General features: G+C 39.2%; 1 protein-coding gene across 3 annotated transcripts; it reads left to right on the plus strand.

Annotated features, from left to right (window-relative positions):
* On the plus strand, nucleotides 1–27,463 carry HNRNPR (heterogeneous nuclear ribonucleoprotein R). Of its 3 annotated transcripts, none has more exons than XM_084496841.1 (11): nucleotides 16–394; nucleotides 6,443–6,611; nucleotides 8,869–8,987; nucleotides 9,421–9,528; nucleotides 10,192–10,305; nucleotides 18,033–18,209; nucleotides 19,959–20,094; nucleotides 21,174–21,379; nucleotides 22,063–22,212; nucleotides 25,890–26,011; nucleotides 26,201–27,463. In XM_084496841.1, exons 1-11 carry the CDS (start codon nucleotides 320–322, stop codon nucleotides 26,811–26,813), a joined length of 1,989 nt encoding a protein of 662 aa, XP_084352967.1. In that variant the 5' UTR covers nucleotides 16–319; the 3' UTR covers nucleotides 26,814–27,463. The 3 variants fall into 3 exon arrangements, with proteins under 3 accessions (XP_084352969.1, XP_084352967.1, XP_084352968.1); XM_084496842.1 differs by having other exon boundaries at nucleotides 128–394; nucleotides 6,446–6,611; XM_084496843.1 differs by lacking the exon at nucleotides 6,443–6,611 and having other exon boundaries at nucleotides 1–394.
* The last annotated feature ends 18 nt before the right edge of the window (nucleotides 27,464–27,481 follow it).

Genomic DNA, 27,481 nt, shown 5'->3' on the forward strand with positions numbered 1-27,481 from the left:
CCCACCACCGCCGCACGGCAGGGGCGGGGCAGCCCCGCGCCTTCCCCGCACTCCCTTTGTTCGGCGGCTGGCAGCGGCGCTGCCCCTTTAAATCCTCCCAGCTCCGGCCCTGCCGGCGCGCCGGGTTGAAGGCGCCGCGCGATTGGTCGCGGTGCCTCCCGCTCATTGGCCTCCGGCGGCGACGCCTGGTCCCGCCTCCCGCTTTTTATAGGCGAGCCCGGCCGCCCGTCTCGAGCGGGAGGTCCTGAGTGGGTGAAGCAGCGGTCCCTGGAAACAGTTCCGGGAAACCCCGCGTGTTGCCGGGGTCGCGCCGCCGTCCATGAGGAGAAGGAGGAGCGCGCGCCATTTGCCGTCGCTGCTTGGGCCCGAGCTGCGCCGCGCAGGCCCCGCTCCGGTGAGTCCCTAGGGGGCCGCCTCGCGCGGGGGGGGGCTCCGCGAAAAGGGGGCGAGGGCTCCCGGGGGGGGAGGCCGGCAGCGGGGCGGGCGGGCGGGCTCGGGCTAGGCCCGGCGCTGGCGGAGGCGGGCCCGGGGCGCTCGCGCTGCGTAGGAGAGAACGGGGCGGGGGCGGCGCCGGGAGCGGCCCTGTCTGCGCGGCGGGCCCGGGGGAGGGAGGAGCGGGCGGGCCGCGCGCGGGCCCTGGCGCTGGGGGCGGGCCTGGCGGGGGGGGGGGGGGGGGGGCAGCGGCCCGGCCCGGGCCCGGGCCCTGCCCGGGAGGTACGGCGCGATGGCGGGCGGAGGCTGCCCCCGCTGCGCCCCTGCCGAGGTTGGCTGCGGCGTGTCCCCTGCGCGGGCAGGGTCCTTCCCGTCCCATCCTGGCCGCCGAAGTTTTCAGGGTTGAGGCGCCCTGACGGCCGGGATGTGGGAGGGAGGCTGAAGGAGGCCTTGACAGAAAACCCGTCGGTGCCGCGGCACGCTCCGGTTCTGGGGTAGCGGTTGTTGCGATATAGCGGGCTGTGGGGAATGAGAACTGCCTTGCACTCGGAGCTCTCGGGTGCACTCTTTAATACTCTCAGAGTGCCACTCAGCTAATGCTGTGAAGGAGAAACTCTTCAGAAGTGTGTCGCTAAGACGTTGTTTTTCTTATAACGATCCTTTAAGAGAGGTCTTTACCAAAACTGCAGAAGTTTTCCTTAGATATCTTGAAATATGTTGTTGTTATTTTCATTTTGTAAATGTGGCTCCAGTTACGGGGTCTTAACAACCTACTTACCTATCGATTTTTGAATGTGGTTCATCATATGCACAAGCTGTGCTAGATGACTCTGAAAAAAGTTGCGTGGATTCTCTTGGCCCCTTACACTATGCTAGAGGATCCCAGCAGTAGTGATTCTGTTTTCTGTCAAAATACGATTGTTTTGGTATAATACTTGAGCCTCCTGCTAACGCTGAACTTAGTTTTGTCAGGAGAAGCAATGTTTCCTTCTTCCTTAGACAAAGGTCTGAAAAATTCCTTGAGGATAAACTCATGAGAACAATGCTCACTTTTGTTGAAATGTTACTTTGAACTGGTGTGCCATGAATGTTGTTCTGTACAGCCCAACCTACCAGATGACCTACTCCAGTTAAAAACGAGGATGTGTGAGGCTTTATACTTCGGGTTAGCAACATGTTGTAGTTACTCATGCAGCTGTATTTTAATGGCACAGATGTGCGCATTGCTGTCCTCTGTGGTAAAGTTATCTCTTGATGGGGAGGTTGCTTACACTTGTGTAGATGAAGCATAGTTTCTGTCGGGGCTGTGCTAGTCTTTTGGTCAGCATCATGATGGAGGTTCTCCGTTTTTTTTTTTTTTTTTTTATTCCATAGGTTTATGGATTGGGAAGGGCTGAGAACTCAGTGCTGGAGGGATGAGGGTGCTAACTACTCATTATTGTAGAGGTCATCTGCCACTGAAATACTGGTCTGGAAACTGGCTAATATGTAAAAGTTTTTCAGGGGACGATAACTTCAAAACAAATCTTCTCATAATTAATGCTGATAAACATATCATGATTAAGCTGTAAAAATGTACTTTCTGTGGTTGAATAAACTATGGTACAAAAGAAATGGCAATAGTGCTTTCATATAAAAGTTACTGGTATGCTCCCTTTTTATGAACAAGTGAGGTTTTAATAAGCTCCCAGTTCAGTATTTTTAGTGTGAGTTCTTACCTTCCACTTGCTTGTGTGCTTCTTCTCTTCCTGTTTTGGCAAGAATCTTCTTGAAGCATAAGACACCTTCATAGTGGCTATTACATTTTCCTATGGTTCACTTAAACAGACAAACTTTCAAAAAAAAGTAAAACCCCAATGCTATCCCAATGCTATTTTTAATTTCTTATAGATTCTACAGATACTACTGGCTTACAAATAATGTATTCTATAGCAGGAATAGTAACATAAGCAATTTGGAATTACTTTGGTGCAGTTTTATGCACGACTTAGTTATGCTTCCAGTGCACCTGAGCTAAACAAGTACAGTTCAGTAACTTCATGAAATCAGGAGTTACATAGCAGAAGGCTGAAAACAGTATTGATAATCACCGTGAAGTTGGTTATGGTAGTTTACAGTATTTTTCTTCTGCCAGAAGTTGCTATTTCTGCTCATTTAAGCTGTTACTAAACACTTTCGCAGTTAACTAGACTGCAGTTATACTTAATTGGCTAGAGTTATACTTAGTCTGTGGGTGGCAACCTCTGTTGGAGGAGTGGTATGAAATACAGGAAATAGTAACCTCGTGGCTGTTCCAGTGATTGTTGTTCTCAGGCTAAGCTTCTGTTTTCAAGACACTGTATGCTGCCGGGCTCAGGTGTGCGTTGAGTTAGATTTTCTTTTCCAAAGGGAAAAAAATAAATATGAGCCATTTTATTTTATTTGTTTTAGGCATGAAAATAAGCTTGTTTCTGGCTAATTGAGAAACATCTGTAGTTTTTAAACCTTTCACTTGTCAATATGCTTAAAAGAAAAACAGTCTAGTCACTTGGTAGATTTGTCTTTTGAGATGCAGGATCCAGAAATTCCAAGTGAAAGATAGTAGATGGCTTAAAAGTACCTCTGATATAGTTGAGTGTTCATGGACTTCAGAAAAACATTGTTGACAATGATGTGTCAACAATTTGTGTGAAGTTTAAAACAAGACAACCTTCGCAACACCCCCCACTTGCACACACAGTTCTTCAGCTCTGAGAAGGTGAAGCTATGCATTGTTTCAGGTATCACTGGAACTTTCCTTGCATTTGTAAAGTTGCCCACAATATGTATTTACTGCTGCTTATTCGGTAAGCCTGTTTTTGTGTATGCAGTTTTAAATTCATCCTTTTTTGCATGTTTTTAAAAACAAATGCATATCCCTCACATACTAATACACATAATTCTTTGCTTATAATCAACACTTAAAATCTTTGCAATTCAACCAGTCTCCAGTTATTTAACGTATATCAGAGTAAAGTATTTGTCACTTTTACCTGCATGCATGTGCTTTTCTGTGTGGCTTGGGTGGGCTGAGCCACGTGGATAACACTGCATATACAAACATAGATAATGCTCCTCTTTCTTTAATATGCTTTTAAAATCTTTTAGAGGAGAATAAAAAGTGTTGTTAAAATCATTCTGTGTTTTCCTTACTAATTAAGTCAATAAAAACAAAACAACTTGATGGCTACATGTAGCTGATGCTCTCTAGCAGGAGAGCAAAGTGATTTTGAAAAAGATGACTACAGTTATGACTTTCACTCATGCATCTCTGAGGAACTCGAAGTTAGGATTTCAGTGGTGTAAGAGATGTAATTTTGCTTGTTGGTAATCACACAGGATGTGTGAAGTCCTCCTAACCTCAGATTTCTGGCCCAGCTTGTGAAGCCAGCAGGGAACTTCTTACTATAACTGTGAAAAATACATTTCTTCTGGATACTGGTGGGACCCAAATATGCTGACAGCTATGTCACTTCAAAAACTTCCCAGAGAAAATTTCTTTAAGAAAGTCTTTTTAAGTTAAGTTTTTGGGACAGGAAATTGCTGAAATTTGAACAGCTAAACTGAACTTTAATGGCTGGTGAACACAGAATACGTTTGAATTTAGTTCTTCACAAGGATACTAGTTCTTAAGCAAAAAGTGAATTAACATGCCAAGATTTAATTTATGTTGTCTAAAAACCTAATTAGAAAATAATTTGATCAGCTGTGGTGCTGTGTAGTAATCTGATGCTTAGGCATTAGATACAGCTCCACACAGTTTTGTGATGAAGGTAGATACATTAGGCTGCAAATCTTGTATATCATGGGTATGAGTTATTGAACTGCAGATAAGGGGTTTCTACCTGACATGGTATCATTGTCAGCCTTTTGTTCAGTTATAGGCAAGTCCGAGAATGTGTTCAGCAGTGCTAAATTTATGGGAATGTGCCACTTGTAAACAATCTTGTTTGACAAAAAAGGCAAATTTTCAGGCAGCATAAGTCACTTGTAATTGTTTTAAACACTTCTGTGTTAATGTCTTTGCTTAGCTTCACAATTCTTGTTTGTGTGTGTGTGTGTAAGTAACAGATTTTTATAAGGCAAATAGGAGGTGAAAACAAAAATCTGCGTGTGTATTTTTTGTATCATCCTCACTTTTGAGAAGAGGGATTTAGAATGATTGACCTGAAGCATTTTCAGTTTAACTAAACCCCTTTTGCCCTGTACGGTTTCAAATTTGAGTTACTACAGTGGCAGTCTATCAAGCAGACATGGTTGATTTTTTTTTCTTCTTTCCATGATTTTTGCATGCATACCTATAGAAACCTGTTTTTCAGTTAGTGCTTGGAGTGCTTAGTTAACACTTGTAATGTTAGGTAAGCATTACTGTAGTCCTCAGGTAGCATTTTTTTATTTTGTAGTTAGGCTGTATTCATGGTTGCTTTTAAGCAACTTTGTTTTGAAGCAAACTGAATTGGTTAGAAAGCAATTTCTCTGGGTCAAGAAACAGGATGCATCTATATATGCCATGTAGCTATAAAAGACTTTATCCGTTCTTTGCTAATCACATAAAGAAGTGACAACTGCTAAAGAAACAACATGAGGCTGTATTATCTCTCTTTAAAATTGCCCTTCAAGGCAAGACAGTCTTAGTAAAAATCATTACTTTTCTGTCTGAAGGAAAACTTTTTTTCTTGCTTGAGCTTGCAAGTCATCATAGGATATCTTCCAAAAAGTTCACTAGCTCTCATCTAGAAGGGATGGGTATACAAAGGACTGTTGTAGGTGTGATTGTCTTTGGAGACTTTTTTTTCTTTTTCAGCACAGTAAATAGCTTAGGGCTTCAGAGTCTAACACCTTTTAACCCCTACCCTGACAAAAAAAAAACAACAAAAACAAACAAACAAACAAAAAAACCACCAACAACCAAAACTGTTCTTGAATCTTATCTGTATTCCAGTACTTAATTGCATTGCTCTTGCCATGCTGCATATGTCTATCTGGTTATCATTTCACTGCTAATCATCTACTTCTTATCTTTCAAACCCTGAGGCTCATCTCATTTCTGAACTTAAATTGATCATCCTAATGTTCTCTGCTGGGTAGTTGACTTGTCTTTTGTCAGCCTTTTTATTTGAGAGTACTAAACATCCGCTGGCTGGCTAATTGAGAAATGGAAACTGTTTTTAATGAATTGGGCAAAGCCCACTGGAATTGTCTGAACATAGCTGTGCATTTTTCAGTGCACATATTTGCAATCAGTTTAATTCTGAAAGCAAGTCTTTAAATGAAGATGCTGCAGTCATGGCTTCCTTTTAAACCAATAAGTTATATATTCTAAAAAAGTACTGTGATTTTTAGAGCTCTTATTTGAGTAAAACTGAAAGCATGGAAACAGCTCTGCAGCTTGAAATTTTAATGTGCTTGTCAGTGCAATTTTTCTCTTCCTACCTTTTCAGAGCTCTGACAGTGGTGTGAGAAAGTGTTTGGCTAGTCTTACACAGTATGTTGGGTTTGAAGGAAGACATGGCAACAAGCCAAGAAAGTGAAAATTAGCAAACAAGTATTGACATTTTTATACATTAAGCTACCCTGCAGGGTTATGTGTTCACTGAATTTTAAATGATTGTTTTAAAAGTAGAGGAATGGGAATTGAAAATAGAACTAGCTCTTCTGATTCTTCTCTGAAGGATGTTATCGTATCCCAGTACATTCTAGCTGCTATGGTAAACAGTTAACTTGCTGACAATCTGAAGTGTAGACGTTGTTATGTACATGAAGTACATTTAAAAAAAAAAAAGTAAATTCTTCCATGTACATTTTCTGCAGTATTAAGGGTTGTACTTTATTTTGCAACTTAGATCAGCTGCATCCAAAAAGTATTAAATAAAACTTGATAGAGGTCATTTGCAGCATGTATACAAATTAGTTTAGATAAATCATGCATTGTCCTACAAACTAGTTTTTTTTTTTCTGGCTTATTGTAATATAGCTCCTGAATTTTTTCCAGCAGCATAATAAAATGGCTAATCAGGTGAATGGTAATGCGGTACAGTTAAAAGAAGAGGAAGAACCAATGGATACTTCCAGTGTAACTCACACAGAACACTACAAGACACTGATAGAGGCAGGCCTCCCACAGAAGGTGGCAGAGAGACTTGATGAAATATTTCAGACAGGTATAATATGCATTTCTTGTTTCTGACTGGTTATGAAAGTGAGGGCATACCATTTTCAAATTTTTACAGATTAAGGTTTAAAAATACATTGGTTTTGATCTGTGTAGCTCTGAATGTTTTGCTACTTTGACTTCCCTAAAGGCAAATTGGGTTTTACATTGACTAAGTATTTGACACATCCTTAGCGTTGTATGTGTTATCTTAGTTGCTTTAGGGCACAGAACACTAGTTTCTTAGTTATCTAATAAAGATGTATGTTTGAACATACTAAACTGTACGTTTTTTCTTCAATCCAAATCGTCATTTTGCTTTTACTTTTCTACTGTCAACTCCTCACAGTGGTTCTTAAACACTCAAAGGCTGGATAGGTGACCTAGTGAGGGAAGCAACTAGCTTGTCTTGCCTGGGACTACATTTGAACTGAGTCTGCCTGTGGATTTTGTGTTCTCTCTTGTTCTGAGTGGACATTTTAATCCATGCTGGTTACTACATTGAAAAGTTCAGATTGATACTGACTTTTTTTTTTTTTAACAAAATCAAGGACTAAGCTATCTAGCAAATGGAGTAATGCTTTGCTGGTAGCAAGTGGTCTCTGCAACTGCTATAGAGAAGGTTTCTTTATATGCAATGTTTTTTTTTTTTTCCTATTTCATTTTTGTAGCATCCTGTCCACCCTTATTATTTTGTCCTTTAGACAGAAGCTTCCTTCTCCTCTTTAGAGTGTGTTCTGTGAACAGATGTACAAGAAGCAATAGAACTGCTTTATGAGTTTATCTTGAATGCCTTGGTGGCAATATGATAGTTTTTCTTGAAAAGAGTCAAAATTCCACTGATTAAATGAAGGCAGTTCAAAACCAATATCTTACCATCATCAGTATGACATTCTGGATCATGTGGATGATGTCTTTTGGAAGTCATTCACAGTGAGCTTTCATCAAGACTTTATCAGCTTTTAGATACGCACTTTCTAACTATGGGTCATGATGATGAGCACTTGATGGTTTGAGAGAAGGTGTAAATGCCTGGGCAGAGGAACTTGTGGGGCTCTAATATGTGTATGTTAGGTTGTGTTGTGAGGAGTTCTCAAGGGAATTAAAAGCTTTTCAGCCCAGAACCTGACTACCTAGTATAATTCCATTGCATGAGTGACCTGAAAACACATATTCATACTTCCTTAAATGCACTGAAGATACTTGTATTGTGCAGGGGTTTGTCAGTGAACAAAACTACTTCTGACACTAGAGCTAAATTTGGGGTTGAAGTTTGAGATTTTTAATCTGCTGAGGTTTTACCTGAAAGATACAGGTGCCTTCCAATATGCAGGATCACTTCTGAAATGTAGTCCTTGGGCTTGGCACTACTTTGCATTTTTGAAATCAAGTAGTAACTAAATAATTGTGTGTTCTGGAGATCAAGCTGTTGCAAAGTATGTGGAGTTCTTGGTATTTTTTGCTGTGTGTGGTTTTAAAAGTGCAAATGTTAATATCTATAGTTCTCACACTCCACAGCTTATGCAAGTGCATTGTAAAAGGGAAAAAATAACCTGTAAAGATCCTTTAACACCTTTAACAGAAAAAGTGCTTCAGAACTGGTCCAATGTTTCTTGGGGGAGTCTGTACCTGTAAAATTAATGCTAGCTGTTTCGGGTACACAGCAGGGCTCAAAATAATACCTTTTTTAATTCTGGCTCTTAAGCTGCTTAGAGCAACAAAATGAGTATTAAAAAATATAATTTTTTAGACACAGGAAGTTTACTGATTTTTGTTTTTTTTTAACGTTGGGAGGAAAGAGTGAATAAATTATTCTACTAATATTTTGTAGTGCTTCGTGTTTAACCTTCAGTTAGGTAGCTCACTTTTTACGTGCTGTAGGATACATGTAATGTTCATGTCAGCTTACTGTAGAACAGCTCCATTCAAGAGAATGAAGCGTGAAACTTAAAGTAAATGCCAAACAAACAAAACCCAAATCATTAGAAGTGACCCAGAGTTTACTGTTGGATTTTCAAACATTAGAAAGCTGTTACACATGGGATGTAATCTTGCACTTCAATTAATGCTTAGGTATATACATTTTAATTTAACTTTTTTAATTGTTGTACTCATATTCTTTCATATGCTTGTGTAGGTATATGTAATTATATTAAATGTATAACTGTTATGGAACGTAACTTTTTGACTTTAAAAGCAGACTGCATAGTTCTTAGTTTGTATGAAGTTTAATAGAAATCTGTAACTTCTTTATCTTTAACTTTTAGGGTTGGTAGCTTATGTCGATCTTGATGAAAGAGCAATTGATGCTCTTAGGGAATTTAATGAAGAAGGAGCCCTCTCTGTATTACAGCAGTTTAAAGAAAGTGACCTGTCGCATGTACAGGTAAGGTGAGAGCTCCAAGAATGTGAGCACATAAGTATAAATAGTGTTCTGGCACTACTGGCAGGAGGAGAGTTAAAACTTAGAAATTCTTTGTTCCTGTATTCTAATGTTTCAAACCCAAATCACAGGCCTGTGTAAAAAAAAAAAAAAAAAAAAAAAATTGCCCTAAATGTGTGGATATTTGAGTGCAAAACAAAAGCTGATAGATAATAAAAATGAGTGCTATTGAGAAAATGAGGTTAAAATACTACTTGAAATTCCAGTCTTACAAACTTGTTCAATTAATTGTTCTATTTTTCTAGAGGATTCTTTTGATACTTTGTTTACTGCATTGGCTTGATATAGTGGCTTCACAGTATGGAGTGTAAGATTCGGTGCGTTTCCAGGGCTTTTCATACCCACGATTTAATGATTTTGTAAATTGTATCTACAGAACAAAAGTGCATTTTTATGTGGAGTTATGAAGACCTACAGGCAAAGAGAGAAACAAGGCAGCAAAGTACAGGAATCAACAAAGGGACCAGATGAAGCAAAGATCAAGGTAACGTTTAGAAAATACTGACTTATTTTGTACTACGTGTACATAGGCTGACGTAATTTTAATGTACTTAAGAAGCATTAATACTTCTTGGACAAGTATATTCATACTTTGCTTCAAGGAATGTATGAAAGAAAGACTGAAAAGAGTACTTGTTTGAAATGTAGATCTGCCTGATTACACAATTACCAAAATGCATGAACATGATATCTGAGAATTCTTACTTGTCTTTTTACCCTAAAGCTTTTGCAAGCTCAAAGCTACTACGAGACTAGATGGACATCTCAACAAGATAGTGTGTTAATACACTAACACTGAGACTCAGTTTCTCTGTTGTGCAAAACCTAAATACAAAGTGGGTGAGAAGAATTGCCTGGTGTTCTGAAGTTCTTGTGGTACTACATATGTTCTTGTAGAGTGAAATGGGAAAAGGAAAACAAGTTGTTTCTGGTGACCTCAGTATGAAATAAATTTTGTTTGTGGTGGTTGTTTTTTAACCCTTCCCACATAACACTTTTGGGTAGGCTCTGTATGTCCATATCTACGTTGTGGTATATATCAAGTATGGCAAGAAGCAAATAAGGAAATGTTTCTTACGATATCTCATTATTTATACTTTCAACCCACTACCCTCCTTCATATAACTAATGTGACAATTTTTTTCAGGCTTTGCTAGAGAGAACTGGTTACACTTTGGATGTAACTACAGGACAGAGGAAATATGGGGGCCCTCCTCCAGATACTGTATATTCTGGTGTTCAGCCTGGTATTGGAACAGAGGTCAGTATATACAGACTAACCTAATTATTTCGTATGTTTATGCAAAGTAGTAATATATTAGATATACTGGAAAATAAAAGAAATCATAAAGGAAAGTTTTAAGCATTGTAGAAGAAAGTTTGCTTCTGTGTTTGTGTGTCTTGATCAGTCTTAGGCCTTGGTATTCTGCAGGAAAGAAGAGGAATAGGTTGAGAGGAAGAAGCAGGTGGAATATACAGGGGAAAGCCATGTTCAATTTATTAAAATATAAAATAAATGATGAAATTGTTGGACTTGACCATACAAATTAAAGATTATGGTTCATGGCTTAAAATGTAACTAACATAGGTATTAGCTGAATGTATAGGCAAAAGCATGACTGAAAATTGTTTGACTGTTTACAACTTAAATAGAATTTGAGTGTCAGTAACAAAGATTTTCATGCAATGTACTAAAAGCAGAAAGGACTTTGGAGTATGTTTATTCAATACCTTTACTTTTTTTATTCAATACAACTACCTATTTTGAAGAGAACAACTTAGCTCAGTATTAATTATTTGTTTATTTGCTTTCACTTCAATCTATACAAAAGCATACTTAATACTTTCATGGTATGATAGTGAAACTACCACACTAAAAGAGTTCAAGTAGCTTGTAAATTTTTGCAGTTTTATATTCATAAGGGTTGCTTAGAAGTTCATTTAACCGACTTAGGGTGATTACATTATAGTATTTCTTTCATGTTATTTAATTGCAATGTGTCTAATGATTGAAAATACTTGATTGGAAACTTGAGTATTTTGTCCTATTGGTGGTGGTTATTCTCTTTAGGAAGTCACAAGAAAGCTGAAAAGTTGGCTGTGTTTAATTGTATTAGGGATATATTTTTCTACTTGTAAGTTTCTTGAAGCTTGCTAGAAAGGTTAACTTGAGGAAACTCCGGTAAGGTAATGTAAATGCTTCTCCAGTGAATCAGCCTGAGAGTCTGTAGCAAAGCCCAGCTAACCAGTTACAAGTATCATACCTTGACCAAATTAATGCTGGCATTTTGAAGGGTTTTAAGACTGATTACTGCTCAGCTTGACTTGTTCAGGTGCTCAACACCTTGCATTAATGAAGCATCCAGCAATTTAATTTAGTCTTTTGCTGTTGCTGTTGGGCTATGAGGGTCAGTAATCAAGATTTTAAATGTGATCTTCTGATTTGGTAGACAAACCATTTTTGTTTTTAACAAAAATGACTATATTATTATAACATTCCTTTCCAGAACAAAGTGTGGGGTGGGGTGTGTGCGCGCGTATATATATTTTTACTCTTAAATTTTGCCTATATAGGAGTATAAAAGCCTCTCTTCTAATACTATGGGTAAAAATATGCAAAGATACCACATGTATTCTGTAGGACTGTGATTTTTTTTTTTGTGTTGGAAACTTATTTTAAACAAAATGAATAAAATTCTCATAGCTTTTTGCCTGCTCAGATATGTCAATTCCAAAGAGTTGTCACTGATGATGGCAAACCTCTTTTTAAGTATACCCAAGTATTGCTACTGATAACCAAGAAAATACTTACTAAGTAACCTTTTTTTTCCAACAGATGTATCAAGTCTTTTTTACTGTAAATATTTATGCATTGAATAATTTGTGTGTTTTTTTAAAGTGGAATTCTTTACATGGTAACTAATTTTAACTCTTTCATGGCGTATTTGAACATAGTGCAGTAAAATTGAGGTATTGATAAGTAACTGGATGTTGGGCACGTCAAACGTCAAACATTCACACTTACAGATTGTCACAGTGAATTGCTGACAGGATTATATAGGTGAGCCTGATCAGTGTATTCAAGTGGGTGGGCTTTAAGAGCAGCTGGATCTTTTGGGGATGAGATTCTGCAACAGAGACAAAGTAGTTAAGGTGTGGAAGCTTGGGGAAGAAAATAAATAATGTAACTTAATAAAAGAAAATCTATTTAAAGACTTGCTGTTTCAATGTAAAGCATTTTGCTTAAAGCGAACTCAGTAAATGTTGGTACTTCGACACTTATGGAGGCATTTATTTGAGAATTCAGGCAGTTACATGAATGTTTCCTTCTCTGCTTATACTGGCTTTGTCATGTGCATCTGAAAATATTGATAATTATCAATATTTGATATCAATTGCTTATCAATATTATGCTGCTTTGTTTCTGCTTTAAAATTTATAAGATCTTTTTCTCTGCTTTTTCTTCTGATAGACAAGACGTTCAGAAGGATTTTCAATACTTTTTTAATATATAAAGGATGCAATCTAGTCACTACACAAATCCAGAAATTCAGGGTCATGAATGAGCCTGCATCTTGCTAACAGGCTACAGGCAGACTTTAGTTTGGTTACGCAAGTGCTTGAGCTGTGCATTTCATTGAAATGGCTTGTGTTGGAAGGGACCTTAGAGATCACGTAATTCCAGCCCCCACCATGGGCAGGGATGCCACCCAGTAGATCAGATTGGCCAGGGGCCACTCCAGCCTGGTCTTGAACACCTCCAGGGATGGGGCATCCACAGCTTCTCTGGGCAACCTTTTCCAGTATCTCACCATCCTCTGAGTAAAGAGTTTCCTCCTAATCTCTAATCTAAATCTCCCCTCTTAGTTTAAAACCATTCCCCCTGTCCTATCTGAGCAAAAAGTCACTCTCCATGTTTTCTATAAACCCCCCTGAACTACTAAAAAGCCACAATGAGGTCCCCCTGGAGCCTTCTCTTCCTTAGGCTGAACATTCCCAGCTTTCTTAGCATTTCTTTGTAGGAGAGGTGCTCCAGCCCCTTGACCATCTTCATAGCCCTCCTCTGGACCAGATCCGTATCCTTCTTGTGCTGGGGTCCCCACACCTGGACACAGTACTTCCAAGGGTGATCTCACGGGCAGAACAGAGATGAATGATTACCTCCCTGTTGGCCACTCTTCTGATGCAGCTCAGGATGTAGTTGTCCTTCTGGAATGCTGGTGTGCACTGCTGGCTCATATCAAGCTCATGTCTAGCAGACTCCCCAAGCCCTTCTCTGCAGGGCAAGGCTTTGGTCACTTGCAGGTTGTTTTGTAGTTCATTCTAAACTCTCGACCATGCTCTTTTCACTAACCATTGATACAGGAGTTGTTGTGGAGCCATCAGATTAGGTTAAAGAAAATGGTTAAATTCTTTATTGTTTTTCAGTGCATAGATTATTTTTGCATCCTTGTAAATTCTGAAACTTGTTTACCATCAAGAAGATGCTGTAGTGTCACAGGAAGGATGGTTTCTAAAAGAAAAACTGCATATTCTGAGAAGTAAAAAAAAAAAAAAAAGTTATTTGAAGGGATGAAAAAATAGAATGGATCCTTAAATGGGAAGGTAGTAACTGATGACTGTACATTAGGGTTCTCTTAAGCCTGCCTTCTCCATGCTGGTTGTAGTTTATCATTTCACTGACATGTATATACAAGTGATGCTGAAAAAAATATTTTCCAGTATTCTTAGGGTAGTTTTGTATAAATAACCAGAATTTTAAGTTATCTTATTGGGAACTCTTAAGTGGCTAAAAGCCAGATGCTTAGCAAAATAGGAGGATGCCTACATAGTAGTAATTTCTACTTAGTAATTTCAATAACTTTTGAGATTAAGTGCAGACAAGAAAAGTAAATGTTATAAATATTTATTTTCCAATGCAGCAAAAGCTTGTAAGTAGGAGCTTATTAAGAGTATGAGGAACAAAAGGAATTTTAGTCATTTGTCCATTACTTCAAGATGATGCTTTCATGCAAATGAGACAAGCATTCAGTGTTTTCATTGCTTAATGTTGGGTGGTAAAACAAATGTTTCTGTCGTGTCTAATATGGGGGTAGTATCTAATTAGATTGAGTTGCATATTTTAACCTGTTAAGCAAATACGTTTTCTCTGGTGATTTTCAGTGTGCTGATGGAAGATCTTTTAGCTGGCTGATAAACTCAGGAAAAATGAAAAGTCTTTGTAATCTTTTATAAAAGACAGCATTTAAAGAACAAAAACAACAACAAAAAACAACAAAACCACAACAATAAAAATCTGTGCATACTGCCTGTCCAGACTAATGTTAATACTAAAAAATGAAATAAGGAAGCGACTGATGACTTCATCTCTATCCTTCAGCTGTTGGTGTAAATGAATGTACTATCTTAAGGCATGATTAGAAGAACAGGAGACTTCACTGTTCACTGATAACTGTAAAATACCAGCTCTCTACTCTACTGTGATAGGCATAAGAAGAAAGTACCCTGTTCTTCCCTCCCACCCCTGAAATTAGTGCAGTACTTCTAGCAGGAGTAATTGACTTGAGTCTATACCGACTGCTGCACTGATTTTAGTTTTACTGACAGATATCCAGGTAAAGTAAGCCTTACTCCAACTTCAGACTTCTATTTCAGTGTTTTTCAGTGATATTAAATAAAAATTCAAAAATATTGCAAGTAGATTTTTTTCTTCATAACGTACTAAGATAATTGCATATAAGCTGTTTCATAAACACATCCTTATATAGGAGTAGCTATGTAGCTCCTTTTCAGAGCTGAAATTTATTGGATAAATATGTTGGACACAATCTTTGAATGTATTTAAAAAATGTAAAATTACTTCTAGCTTTCTGAAGGTAAATTGGTATTCCATGTGCTATGCTGTGGATGCACGGTCAGTATTTGTATAATGCCAGGAAAGGGTTGTGAGGCTATCTTGTAGTCTGTAAAATGTTGCCTTAGTGGGGATGTAGGAGCAATTAAAACTCCTTTTGTCTGTAATAAATTGAATGGGAAGAATCAGGTAACATAATAACTTTCTAATGTAAGAACCAATGGTAAAATAACTCCAGCAGGAGTTGAACTAGAAAAAGCTTCTATAGGATGTGTTATGCAAATGGAATGTTGCTCTTCTGGAAAAACTGTTGGGGCTCAAAGGCCCTTGCACCACCCTAAATTTTGTTTACTTCAGTATATTTTTAATGATGATTGTAGATATGGATGGGTTGAAGCAGTCATGCAGCCTACATTAATTTGCACTTAAATTTGCCATTTGGAAACGATTTACTGCAAAGCACATGAAGAGCACTGTTAAAGGGTGATGAAGTTTTGAAGAAGCTCCTTGGACACCTCCAGAGCTGGGATATCCACACTGTTCAAGTGCTTCACTATTCTCAAAGAGTTTCTTTTTGATATCTAAACTAAGCTTGCTCTCTTAGTTTAAAGCCATTACCCATGTCTTGTCACCACACCCCCTGTCAAAGAGTCCCGCTCCAGCTTTCCTGTAGCCCCCTTTAGGCACTGGAAGGTTGCTGTGAGGTCAGCCTGTCCTCACATGAGAGGTGGTACAGCCCCTTGATCATCTTTGTGGCCTCCTCTGGGCTCCTAACAGGTCCATGTCCTTTTTGTGCTGGGGGCCCCAGAGCTGAACACAAGCTCCAGGTGGGATCTCACAAGAGCAGTGAAAGGGGAGTCACCACACTTGCCCTGCTGGTCATGCTGCTTTTGATGCAGCCATGGATACAGTTGTCTTTCTGGGCTGCAAACACACATTAACAATTTATGTTGAGCTTCTCATCAACCAACATTCATGGGTTCTTCTCATCAGGGCTGCTCTCAACCCATTCTTCACTCAGCCTGTATTTGTGCTTGACATTGCCCAATGGTCAGTGATCTCAGAAGCATGGAAACAATGCAGTTGCATCTTGCTTACAAAAGATCTCCTATTTTGTTTCAACAGTAATGCTGTTTTCTGAAGCTTTTCTGTTGCAGTCTTGTAGAACTGAAAAATGAAATAAGGCATGTTACTTATATTCTTTAGTATTTCAGAATCTCTTTCCAAGCTTGTTGACCAATTTTTAACTTTTTTTAAAGTAACCTTTTTTTAATGTTTCTTCTCACACTTGAAAGATGTTCACCTGGTGTTCGTCTGATCTTAGTTTGTTAATGCATTAAAGTTTACAGGCTCAAGGCAAATTCAGTTAAATTCCTGTCATTATTTCCATAGAGACATCTAGTTACTCAGATACAGATGTGAAGTTATTCCAGAATATAGGTCAAGTATGAATGTAAGAGAAGGAAATCATTAATTCTGTTGATCATCTTAGCTACTGGAGAATATTACCTGAACTGTTGTAGCAATCTTGTTGAGTTGATGCTGGTTTCAAGTTTTTGGAGGTAATAAGAGACTGAGTCAAAGAAACGAGAAGGAAAGGGGGATGGAGAGGCTTTCAGTGTGGTAGATTGGACAGCTCAACTGACAGTTTTGCAGTCTTTAATAGCAAGTTGGAGTTCCTGTTTTGTGCCATTTTTAAAGACATGAAAGTGATACTATAATGGAAGCACACATGTTTTGGAGTGAGATGCGCTAGGTAATGCCAATGGAAACATCTATTGCAGGGATTTCTGAATTTTTCTGAAAAGGAGGCCTATTGAATCTGGATTTAAACTTGTGATCAGTATAATAAATCTGTTCTCTTTCCTCAGTAGCAAATAAACCATAGCGAGTTGGCATTTATACTGAAGTGGGGAGCTTAAGCTATGTTAAAGGAATGTTCTGGTAACTGAATTGCACAATAGCTGTATAATGTAAAGAAACATGTGAATGATCTATCTTTCCTTTGGAAGAAAATCATGCCTTCTGCTTTCCTTGAATCAGTCACTGCCTTCTCCTTGTGGGGTTTGTCCATATCAATGCTTTTCTGGCTATTCTTAGTTTCTTCAGTTTTGAAATTGTCTGCTAAGCCTTCAGCACAGATGGTACTGGATGAGACTATGGCAAGGCTTTACCTAGTTGGATGAGGTTAACTTCTATGAGATTTTTTTTTAATATGAAAGTTGAAGGCCCAACTAATGCTTAGGTGATGCAATTAAAACCAAGATGTGCAAAAATGGACAACTGTTTACCAACACAAGGCACACTTTAATGTCCAATGTTCTAAAATGGTTTTAGAACCTTTTTCGAGAGTACATCTGAGAAGAAGCAATGTTACATATTTATTAAGTCAGCTTGGATAGAAATTAGTGTAACTGTTGTAGTGCCATGCTTGGGATGCACCATAATTGGTACACTAGTGATTAAAACAATCAAATGAGCAAATATCTGTAAATATTGGAACTAGAAAAAAAAATCTTTTTAGTTATATCTCAGCTGAACAGACTGAAATATTTAACAAACTTTTGCCAAGTTTAATAGTCATCACTGTATGAGGAACAAAAATGAGAATTCTCAGTTTTTTCTTAGACAAGTATAGCATTCAGCTAGCGTAAGCTGAAACAAGTAGAAATAAGACTACAGCGTATATCAAAGTTGAAATTGTACATTGGGGTAACTTATTAAGGATCTTTTTTTCAATCTCTAACTTCTTAATCAAGATTGGACTAGGGAATGATATGAAAATATTTCAAGAGCAAGGAAAACTTGGCCTGGAGTATTACAAGACACCTGACTGTAAGGTCTTTAGTTGCCAGAATTATGACAGGGTGAGAGCTGTCTTTGTCACTGGTGGAGATGTACAGCCTTTTATATACAAATTACAAAGCACATTTCCATATGCAAAATCTAGTCCTAACACTGTGACTTCAGAAGACTTTAGTAGGAGATACAATAACGTTGTCCCTAGTGAAGGCTACAGCATTTCTGCTGTGATGATTTCTGCTGCAACCTACTTACTTCCCTTCCCAGGAACTTTGAAGTACTAAAAATAAATCTGTATTTCTGCAAAAGCTTTGTGTCCTTTTCCTTCTTAGGTTTTTGTTGGTAAGATTCCTCGAGACTTGTATGAAGATGAATTGGTACCACTCTTTGAGAAAGCTGGTCCAATTTGGGATCTGCGCCTCATGATGGATCCTCTTTCTGGTCAAAACAGAGGTTATGCTTTTATTACCTTTTGTAGCAAAGATGCAGCTCAGGAAGCAGTCAAACTGGTGAGTAACTTATTTCAGACTGGATGAGATAGTGTAAAGTGTAAGCAAGTTGGGAATCTGTTAGATAGTGAGGTGTTTGTAAAGCACTCATTGATGGACTCATAATATTCCTTTCCTAAATTGTCTCCTGGCTTGATTTAGTGTATCAAACTATAGTCCTAAAACTAGATTTGTATGTAGTCTACTGCTTTTGAAATGGATTACTCCTGAATTTGTGTTTGAACATGGTGGATATGAGTTATTGACACTGAAGAAAGAAAAAAGGTGTTCTGAAACTTAACTCTTAGGTTGAAGCTGCTCAGAGTTGTTGCTCTAAATTTCTAGTGATTGGGGGAGATGAAGGGGAAGATGCTGAAGTGATAGGAGATGTATCAAGTGATGCACCAGTGATGAAAGACTGGCCTCCATTTTCCAGTACACCAATTAAGTGAATTTGTGAATATATTCCTTGTATCTGGAGTCCCTTCACCCATGCATCTTCTGCCTTAACATTGTCTGGTAATGGGGTCAGACTTGTATTTAGGTGAAATATTTTCCACAGGTTACTGGAAGAAAGGAAAATGGGGTGTAATAAACCTTGTAAGAAAACTAAACCTTGATAGAAAGAGCAGAATTCTTTTAATACTGAAAATAAACGTGAAATTTTGAAGTTTAGCTTCTCTGCATCAGGGGTTCTGCTGCTTCTGATGTGTAGGTATCAATGGGAGTGGAGTTGATTCTAGGTAAAATGGCTTTATAAAATACACATTGAAAAACAGATTCAGATTAAGTTCATGGCAGTTGAACACAAAGTTTTGTAGTGATACGAATCACTGTTGTATCTGAAGCAAAATCTGAAGGGAAAAAAAATTATCTTTGAAGTGATCATTTGATAGCCTGTAGTACCTTAACGTTGTTCTAGTTCTTGAATATGAAGGTTTTTGAGGATATTGCACTACTAGCTGTATGCCGAAGTCACACGTAGGGTAAAAATGGCTGAAAAATCTGAAGAAGTATATGAGATTTTTCAGAAGCTGGCTAGCGATCAGAGTTCTGTCTCGCTAGGTCCTGTCTGAAAAAATCCTACCCAAGATAAAGATTGCTTGAATTCTTAATTTTTTTTTAAATGTTGAACTTTCCTGCCTTTAAAGATATATCAGGATTGTTGTTCAGAGTAATACAACTGTGGGTACAAGTGTGATTAACAAGTGGAATAACCTGGTTTCCAAGGGAAGCTTCTGAAATAAAACTTCAGAAGTTAAATTTATAGAGGCCTAGTACTTACAGGGCCCAAAAAATCCCTGCTGTAAGCGTGGGAAGGGGGGGGAATGGCACAGTGATTTAGAGTGTCTTGAAGCAAATGTGCTTAATGTTTAAGAAAGCAATTGAAGTGAAAGAACTCATGGTACCTGTAACTCTATGCATTTTTTTTTTAGTAACAGCAGCAATGACTGATGTTGACTCCAAGCACAGGAAACAGTCACCATTCATTGTCTAGGAATAGCTTTTAAGTCTGAGATAAACAGTAGGTGAATTAATTTACCCCATGCAGCTTGTACGTTGCATATTGTTCTTGTGCATCAATTTCTTAAGTGAACATTGAAACAACAAAAACTTCTAAGACTGCAATACTCGATTGAATGTGAATTCAATATGCTATGTATAAAGATAGCAGATATTGAAACAGCTGATTTTATGGTTTGGGGGATCGGGATCTTTTCATCCACTTTGTATCGGGTAGTGCAAGTGAATGGCTGTTCCTTTTCTCAGTGTGACAACTATGAAATCCGTCCTGGGAAGCACCTTGGAGTATGCATCTCTGTGGCAAACAACAGATTATTTGTTGGGTCAATTCCAAAGAACAAGACTAAGGAAAACATATTGGAAGAGTTTAGTAAAGTCACAGGTAAAGGACTTCATGATAAGTTTGTCACACTGATCCTGAAATACCATTGAACCTCTCTCTTGCATCTCTATTACATGACTTACTCAGGTATCATTTAATCTAATCCTAAGTTACTTTCCAAGTTTATATCTGGTAGAAAAATTTATGTATCACGTGTACTTTGTGGTGGAGTGTAAAGGGACTAATGTCTGTTTTACTGCTCTTTTAATGATTGATATAAGACTACAGTTTTGGATGGTAACAGCATAAATGAATTCTGAAAGATGGTGGTGGAAGTCCTAATTCTGTCATCCATTCTAGGTTAGTGTTGAAGACTGCATTTGTAACTGGATCTACAGTAGGTTCTACTTTCACAGCTGATAAGTTTCTGGAGAGCCTCAAACATTGTTCCTCCAAATGTTGAAGAACGATAGAGGAGGGAATACAAAAGTGTTTGAGAGAATGCTACTGTAGAAATAACAACAGATTAATTTCTGTCCCAGTTCTTCTGCAGCAAGTAGGAAGAAAACAAGCTAGTTTATCACAAGAAGGATGCTTCTGCTTTGAGAGGTTGAAATCTTGATCTTCTGCTATTGCCCTGTAGGAGAGTTTTAACCTACTGCTTCTTTTTTAGGATTACTATTTTTAAGTACTGCAGGGAAGTGGTGAAAACAGAAGGTGAATATTCATTTTGCTATCTCCTCTTGTTTTGGAGAGAGATGGAAGAAATTTTTTCCATCTTGCCCTTGAGACATGGGAGATGCCACATGTTACTGCTTTTCCCAAGTGTAAAAATGGTAAAACAAAACATAGAAAATTGACAATGTTTGAATTGTTCATGTTGATGTTTTTTGGGACATAGTTTTGAGGTAAGTTTGTTCTGGAAAATTTCATTTAGTAGGCAACCTGTTTCTTGGTAAATTGGATGGATATGTATTTTTCTCCTCCCTGTTTCTTGTGCCCCTGCCCCATCTCTTTCAGGTGTTAAGTTCAGAGGATGTGTGCTACAAAAAAAAAGTGAATGCATTAGAGAGTAGACTCTAGATTTTTTGTTTTTCTTCTTGCCTTTTAAAGCTCAATACTAAAGACATGTTTTTCAGAGGGTTTGGTGGATGTAATCTTGTATCATCAACCTGATGATAAAAAGAAGAATCGAGGATTCTGCTTCTTGGAATATGAAGATCACAAGTCAGCAGCACAAGCTCGGCGTCGCCTGATGAGTGGGAAAGTAAAAGTCTGGGGAAATGTTGTGACAGTGGAGTGGGCTGATCCAGTAGAGGAACCTGATCCAGAAGTCATGGCAAAGGTACGTAAAACCTGGACTTGAATTCTCTTCTGTTTTGGGAGAAATTATTTTTATGCTGCAGTAGAGTTGGTCCACCTGAGCAGTGCTAGTTTTGGGGAAAAGGAAGAAGTTAGAGGACACTTTCATAGTAAGCCATCAAAACTGGTATGGTCTGAGCACTGTAAATCACTTGCCTGTGTAACACATTAGGAACTTGCTGTTCTGTTCATGTTTTAAATTAATAATATACATGGTTATTCTACATTCTGCTTATGCTGATGTCTACTAGGTGGATATCTTTTAAGACTATTTTTCAGAGTGACGTGAAGCTGAAGTGCAGCATTGTGCTCTTTTTTCCCTAAGATTTGCTAATAATTCTTTGCTACTCTTGAGGTCTATTACTAAAATTTTACTGGGACTTGTAGCATCCCAGAAGCAGGAAGTCATTGTTGGATATTCTTGATATCTTTCTGGTCATGGAGGGGAAGTGTGGAAGGAGAGAAGTTGTAGGAATTTTATACAGGTAAATGCATAAAACTATTGGTTTTTTTTTTTTTTTTTTGGAAATGGGTACAGAATTTACTGTTGGGTTGGACAAAAATCCTTAATGCATAGAATAAGGAATAACATCTTATTGGTTAATGTTAGTTTACTTTCATGTTTGGCTTTTAAAGACTATAGCTTTTGTTTTCCCTATGTACTAGGTGAAAGTTTTATTTGTAAGAAACTTGGCCACTACTGTGACGGAAGAAATTCTTGAGAAATCCTTTTCTGAATTTGGGAAGCTGGAAAGAGTAAAGAAATTAAAGGACTATGCTTTTGTTCATTTTGAGGACAGAGGTGCAGCAGTGAAGGTAGGTTTGTTATTCTTCCCTAAATAAATCAGATGTCAGCAGTTTATGTACTGATGCTTTCAGAAATTTAATTAACAAATATCACAGAATCACAGAATCACAGAATTTTCTAGGTTGGAAGAGACCTCAAGGTCATCGAGTCCAACCTCCAACCTAACGCTAACAGCCCTCCACTAAACCATATCCCTAAGCTCTACATCTAAGCGTCTTTTGAAGACTTCCAGGGATGGTGACTCCACCACTTCCCTGGGCAGCCTGTTCCAATGCCTCACAACCCTTTCTGTAAAGAAGTTCTTCCTAACATCTAACCTAAAACTCCCCTGGCTCAACTTAAGCCCATTCCCCCTCGTCCTGTCACCAGGCACGTGGGAGAACAGGCCAACCCCCACCTCTCTACAGCCTCCTTTAAGGTATCTGTAAAGAGCAATAAGGTCACCCCTGAGCCTCCTCTTCTCCAGGCTGAACAAGCCCAGCTCCCTCAGCCGCTCCTCGTAGGACTTGTTCTCCAGGCCCCTCACCAGCTTCGTCGCCCTTCTCTGCACCCGCTCAAGCACCTCGATGTCCTTCTTGTAGCGAGGGGCCCAAAACTGAACACAGTACTCGAGGTGCGGCCTCACCAGAGCTGAGTACAGGGGGACGATCACCTCCCTAGCCCTGCTGGTCACGCTGTTCCTAATACAAGCCAGGATGCTGTTGGCCTTCTTGGCCACCTGAGCACACTGCTGGCTCATATTCAGCCGACTGTCCACCATCACTCCCAGGTCCTTCTCTGCCTGGCAGCTTTCCAACCATTCCTCTCCCAGCCTGTAGCTCTGCTTGGGGTTATTGCGCCCCAGGTGCAGGACCCGGCACTTGGCCTTGTTAAACTTCATGCAGTTGACCTCAGCCCATCGGTCCAGCCTATCCAGATCCTCCTGCAGAGCTTTCCTACCCTCAAGCAGATCGACACACGCACCTAACTTGGTGTCATCTGCGAACTTACTGAGGGTGCACTCGATGCCCTCGTCCAGATCATCGATGAAGATATTAAAGAGGACCGGCCCCAGCACCGAGCCCTGGGGGACGCCACTAGTGACTGGCCTCCAACTGGACTTGGCTCCATTCACCACGACTCTTTGGGCCCGGCTATCCAGCCAGTTTCTAACCCAACGAAGCGTGCGCCAGTCCAAGCCAAGAGCAGCCAGTTTCTTGAGGAGAATGCTGTGGGAGACGGTGTCAAAAGCCTTGCTGAAGTCAAGGTAGACCACATCCACAGCCTTTCCCTCATCCACCCAGCGCGTCACTCTGTCATAGAAGGAGATCAGGTTCGTCAGGCATGACCTGCCTTTCATAAAGCCATGCTGACTGGGCCTGATCGCCTGCTTCCCCTTCAAGTGCTGCATGATGACTCTCAGGAGGATCTGCTCCATGAGCTTTCCTGGCACTGAGGTCAAACTGACAGGCCTGTAGTTTCCTGGGTCTGCCCTCCGGCCCTTCTTGTAGATGGGCGTCACGTTTGCTAGCCGCCAGTCGATTGGGACCTCCCCCGATAGCCAGGACTGTTGATAAATGATGGACAGCGGCTTGGCCAGCTCCTCTGCCAGTTCCCTCAGTACCCTTAAGATGTTTTGTATAGCCCATGTAATAGGGTTTCCATTGTGAGAATTTTAACACTAATAATTTTGTTCCTATGATTTCACTAGCTAGGAGGATGTGAAACTTGCCAAAACTGTAGCACGTTTACAAGTAGACTGGAAAAGAGGTATAGACCAGTGCAGAAGATTAGACTAGAGAAGAGGAAAAAAAAATCAACCTAGACAGTTTTTCTGAGGAAACACTGACAGAAGGTATCAGTTGTCTCTCAAAGACCCCTCTTTAAAGGCTGTGTGTAGCTCTTGGGATGACAAATACTGCACAGAACTTGCAGGGTATTTCAAAAAGTATCTTGTGAAAGGGAGAAGAATGGTACTTGCAGCTCTGATGTAGACTTTTTTAAAAGAAGGGGAGGGAGGGGGCAAAAAGCCACCAACAAACTCTGCATGCTCCCTAGAAGGTTTATTTTAAATAACTTAAACATTAGAGATGGTTAATGTAAGTTTTGAAGGTGTCTGTCTTTGACCTTCTAAACTGGTCTTAGATACATTAGTCTATACTGATTACACTTCATTGGCTTGAATTGTATAGAAGTTACTCCTTTTAATTTTGAAAGCAATAGGGCATGGAGGCAACAGGGTAGTGGAGGAAGTGTTTTACACCTTGGAGTCTGAGTGGTATGGTGTATATTGTGTCTGTGGTTGCATAGTTCAAAGGATCTTTCCTTGCTCAACCTTATTAAGCATCTGGTAACCATTTATTTGCTTACAAATTTCCTGCCTACCAAAATAGGGTTTAGGATACACTGACTTTAGATTTAGAATCAATGTCACTCATTTAATGATACAGAAGTCAGTTTGGATAGTCTTAGACCATGTCAAAGAAAAGGTAAGGAAGCCTGATTCTATGACAGGAGGGGTAAGTTGGTGACACCTACTGACATGTTTTAATATAGTATGTCTTTATAGAACCTCCAGCTTGATCCCACTAGGTTTTACTTCTGAATGTTCTTTTTTTACATTTGAGCATCTAGAAACTTCTTGTGGCACATGAGAAGATAGATGCTCGACTCTACTTCATTTCGTCTATGAAATAAGCTAGAATACTATTACATCTGCCCTGTCGGCTCCAGTTTATGGCCACTAAACTGTTTTTGTGAATTTTATGGGTCATTTTTGTGTATGGGTGTGCCATCTGTTTTTTAATGAAAGAATTATGATATAGAATGCATGGAATTGGCTCACTGAAAGTACAGTAGGCACTGGAATCATAACTCCTTTCAAGTAAATAAACCACTATCTTTAATGTTTTTGAGGATGTTTGAAGTCTTTGTTAATGCATGTGTTAGTACCCAGAAATATTAGTACCCAGAAATATTAAATGTGAGGTAGATAAGTCCAGGCAAAGAACAGGAAGGCATATGCCTAATTGTACTTTGTATATGTATATTAAGTTCTTCTTGTACATACAAGTAAGAATTGCAAATTGTGTGTTGCCCATTACTTTTTCTTGAGGATTGTTGCCTCACTTGAGATAAACAGTTTTCAGTGTTGCTTTTTTTTTCCCCCTTAAGTTTGTGTCCTCAAATCTCTTCATTGTTCAGTCAGCTGAGTATCAAAATAATTGATGTCCCCAGAGACACTCATGCAGCACATTCAACTAGCTAGGAAGACCGCATACAAACAACATATTCCTGTGCATGTACACGTTCTACCTGTCTTGCAAGTACACTGAATGCTCGTGTCAGTGTTTGTAGTGAGAACTTTTTCTCAGCATTTCTCTGAACTATTTTTAGGGAATCTAGGAACATAAAAATCAGACAACACTATCACTTCTTAAATATGATGCTTCATATGGCTTGAGATTCCTTTACCTTATGGTACAAGGAAAATATTCTTTAAAGAAATGCTGCCTCAGAATATATGGTGAGCAAAGAGGGACTTAAACAGAGTTCTTCCATGTTATGCTTTCAAGGAGCACAGAGAATGAAGTACAGAACATAGTTCAGTCTACAACAGCCCAACCAACTGGTTTCTTTCAGAAAGTTTTAGTTTCCTTTGGAATGGAAATCAGTCTTTGATATTTTTCTTCTAATTTTTATATAGGCTATGAATGAAATGAATGGAAAAGAAATAGAAGGGGAAGAAATTGAAATAGTGTTAGCAAAGCCACCGGATAAGAAAAGGAAAGAACGTCAGGCTGCCAGGCAGGCCTCCAGAAGTACTGCGTGAGTGTTCATTCTTGCAATACTGTAATAACTGCAGAGTGAAATTCTGCTGTGAAATACAAGTTAGTTCAGAAGAAACTGAATCTTTTTTTTTCCATGTTGTGTATTGTTTATTAACAAGGGAAAACATGTACTTTATTTTGGGAGATTTTTCAAGATAAATTAATGTACTTTTTTTTTTCTTAATAGGTATGAAGACTATTATTACTATCCTCCACCTCGCATGCCACCTCCTATTAGAGGCAGAGGCCGTGGAGGGAGAGGTGGATATGGCTATCCCCCAGATTACTATGGCTATGAAGATTATTATGATGATTATTATGGTTATGACTATCATGACTACCGTGGTGGCTATGAAGATCCCTATTACGGCTATGATGATGGCTATGCTATAAGAGGAAGAGGAGGAGGAGGAAGGGGTGGGAGAGGTGCCCCTCCACCACCTAGGGGGCGGGGAGCACCACCACCAAGAGGTAGAGCTGGCTATTCACAGAGGGGGGCACCCATGGGACCACCAAGAGGAGCCAGGGGTGGGAGAGGGGGTCCCGCACAGCAGCAGAGAGGACGTGGTGCTCGTGGAGCCAGGGGCAACCGTGGGGGCAACGTAGGAGGCAAGAGAAAGGCAGATGGGTACAACCAGCCTGATTCCAAGCGCCGTCAGACCAACAACCAGCAGAACTGGGGTTCCCAACCCATCGCTCAACAGCCGCTCCAGCAAGGTGGTGACTATGCCGGTAACTATGGTTACAATAATGACAACCAGGAATTTTATCAGGATACTTATGGGCAGCAGTGGAAGTAGACAAGTGAGGAGGGATTGAGAATTTTGGAAACATAGAATTGGCTATAGCTCTACATCCTTCAAAACAAAATTGGCTTAATGTTTCATCCTTCAGTAGCGATTGGCTGCCATTTGTATTGGGCTGAAGAATCACTCTTGTGTATATACTCGAGTCTCTTAGTTTTCTTTTTTCATAAATGCACTTGGACATTATTGGGCTTGCAGAATTCCTGAACTCCATAAGGGGTTTCAATGCTTTTATCATTTTAGGCTTCATTTTAGCAGTTTAAAAGCAGGAATGGCACACTGTTCAATCATGATTTTGCAGAACCTCTGGTTTTGGTCAGTTTTTTTGGATTTGGGATAGACTACATAGGAGTATGCTGTACATAAAAGTAAAAGCTAGTGCTTTGTCTTAGTAGTTTTAAGAAATTACAAAAAATTAAGTTTTCTTGTATTGAAAATAACATGATTGTATGTTTTGCATTCCTAGAAGTAGGTTAACTGTGTTTTTAAATTGTTATAACTTCACACCTTTTTGAAAATCTGCCCTACAAAATTTGTTTGGCTTAAAACGTCAAAGCCGTGGCAATTTGTTCCTTGATGTGATTGTATTTCCAATTTCTTGTTCATGTAAGATTTCAATAAAACTCAAAAATCTATTCAAAACATTACCTATTTCAAATTCA

This window comes from Aythya ferina, assembly GCF_964211825.1.
Source record: "Aythya ferina genome assembly, chromosome: 24".
Taxonomy (NCBI): domain Eukaryota; kingdom Metazoa; phylum Chordata; class Aves; order Anseriformes; family Anatidae; genus Aythya; species Aythya ferina.

Excerpts from the sequence above, each read along its gene's own strand:
- HNRNPR (XM_084496841.1), top strand. The coding sequence starts at position 320 with ATGAGGAGAAGGAGGAGCGCGCGCCATTTGCCGTCGCTGCTTGGGCCC. Across the intron at positions 9,529-10,191 it reads CAGATGAAGCAAAGATCAAG|GCTTTGCTAGAGAGAACTGG; the intron begins GTAACGTTTAGA and ends AATTTTTTTCAG. Across the intron at positions 22,213-25,889 it reads ACAGAGGTGCAGCAGTGAAG|GCTATGAATGAAATGAATGG; the intron begins GTAGGTTTGTTA and ends ATTTTTATATAG.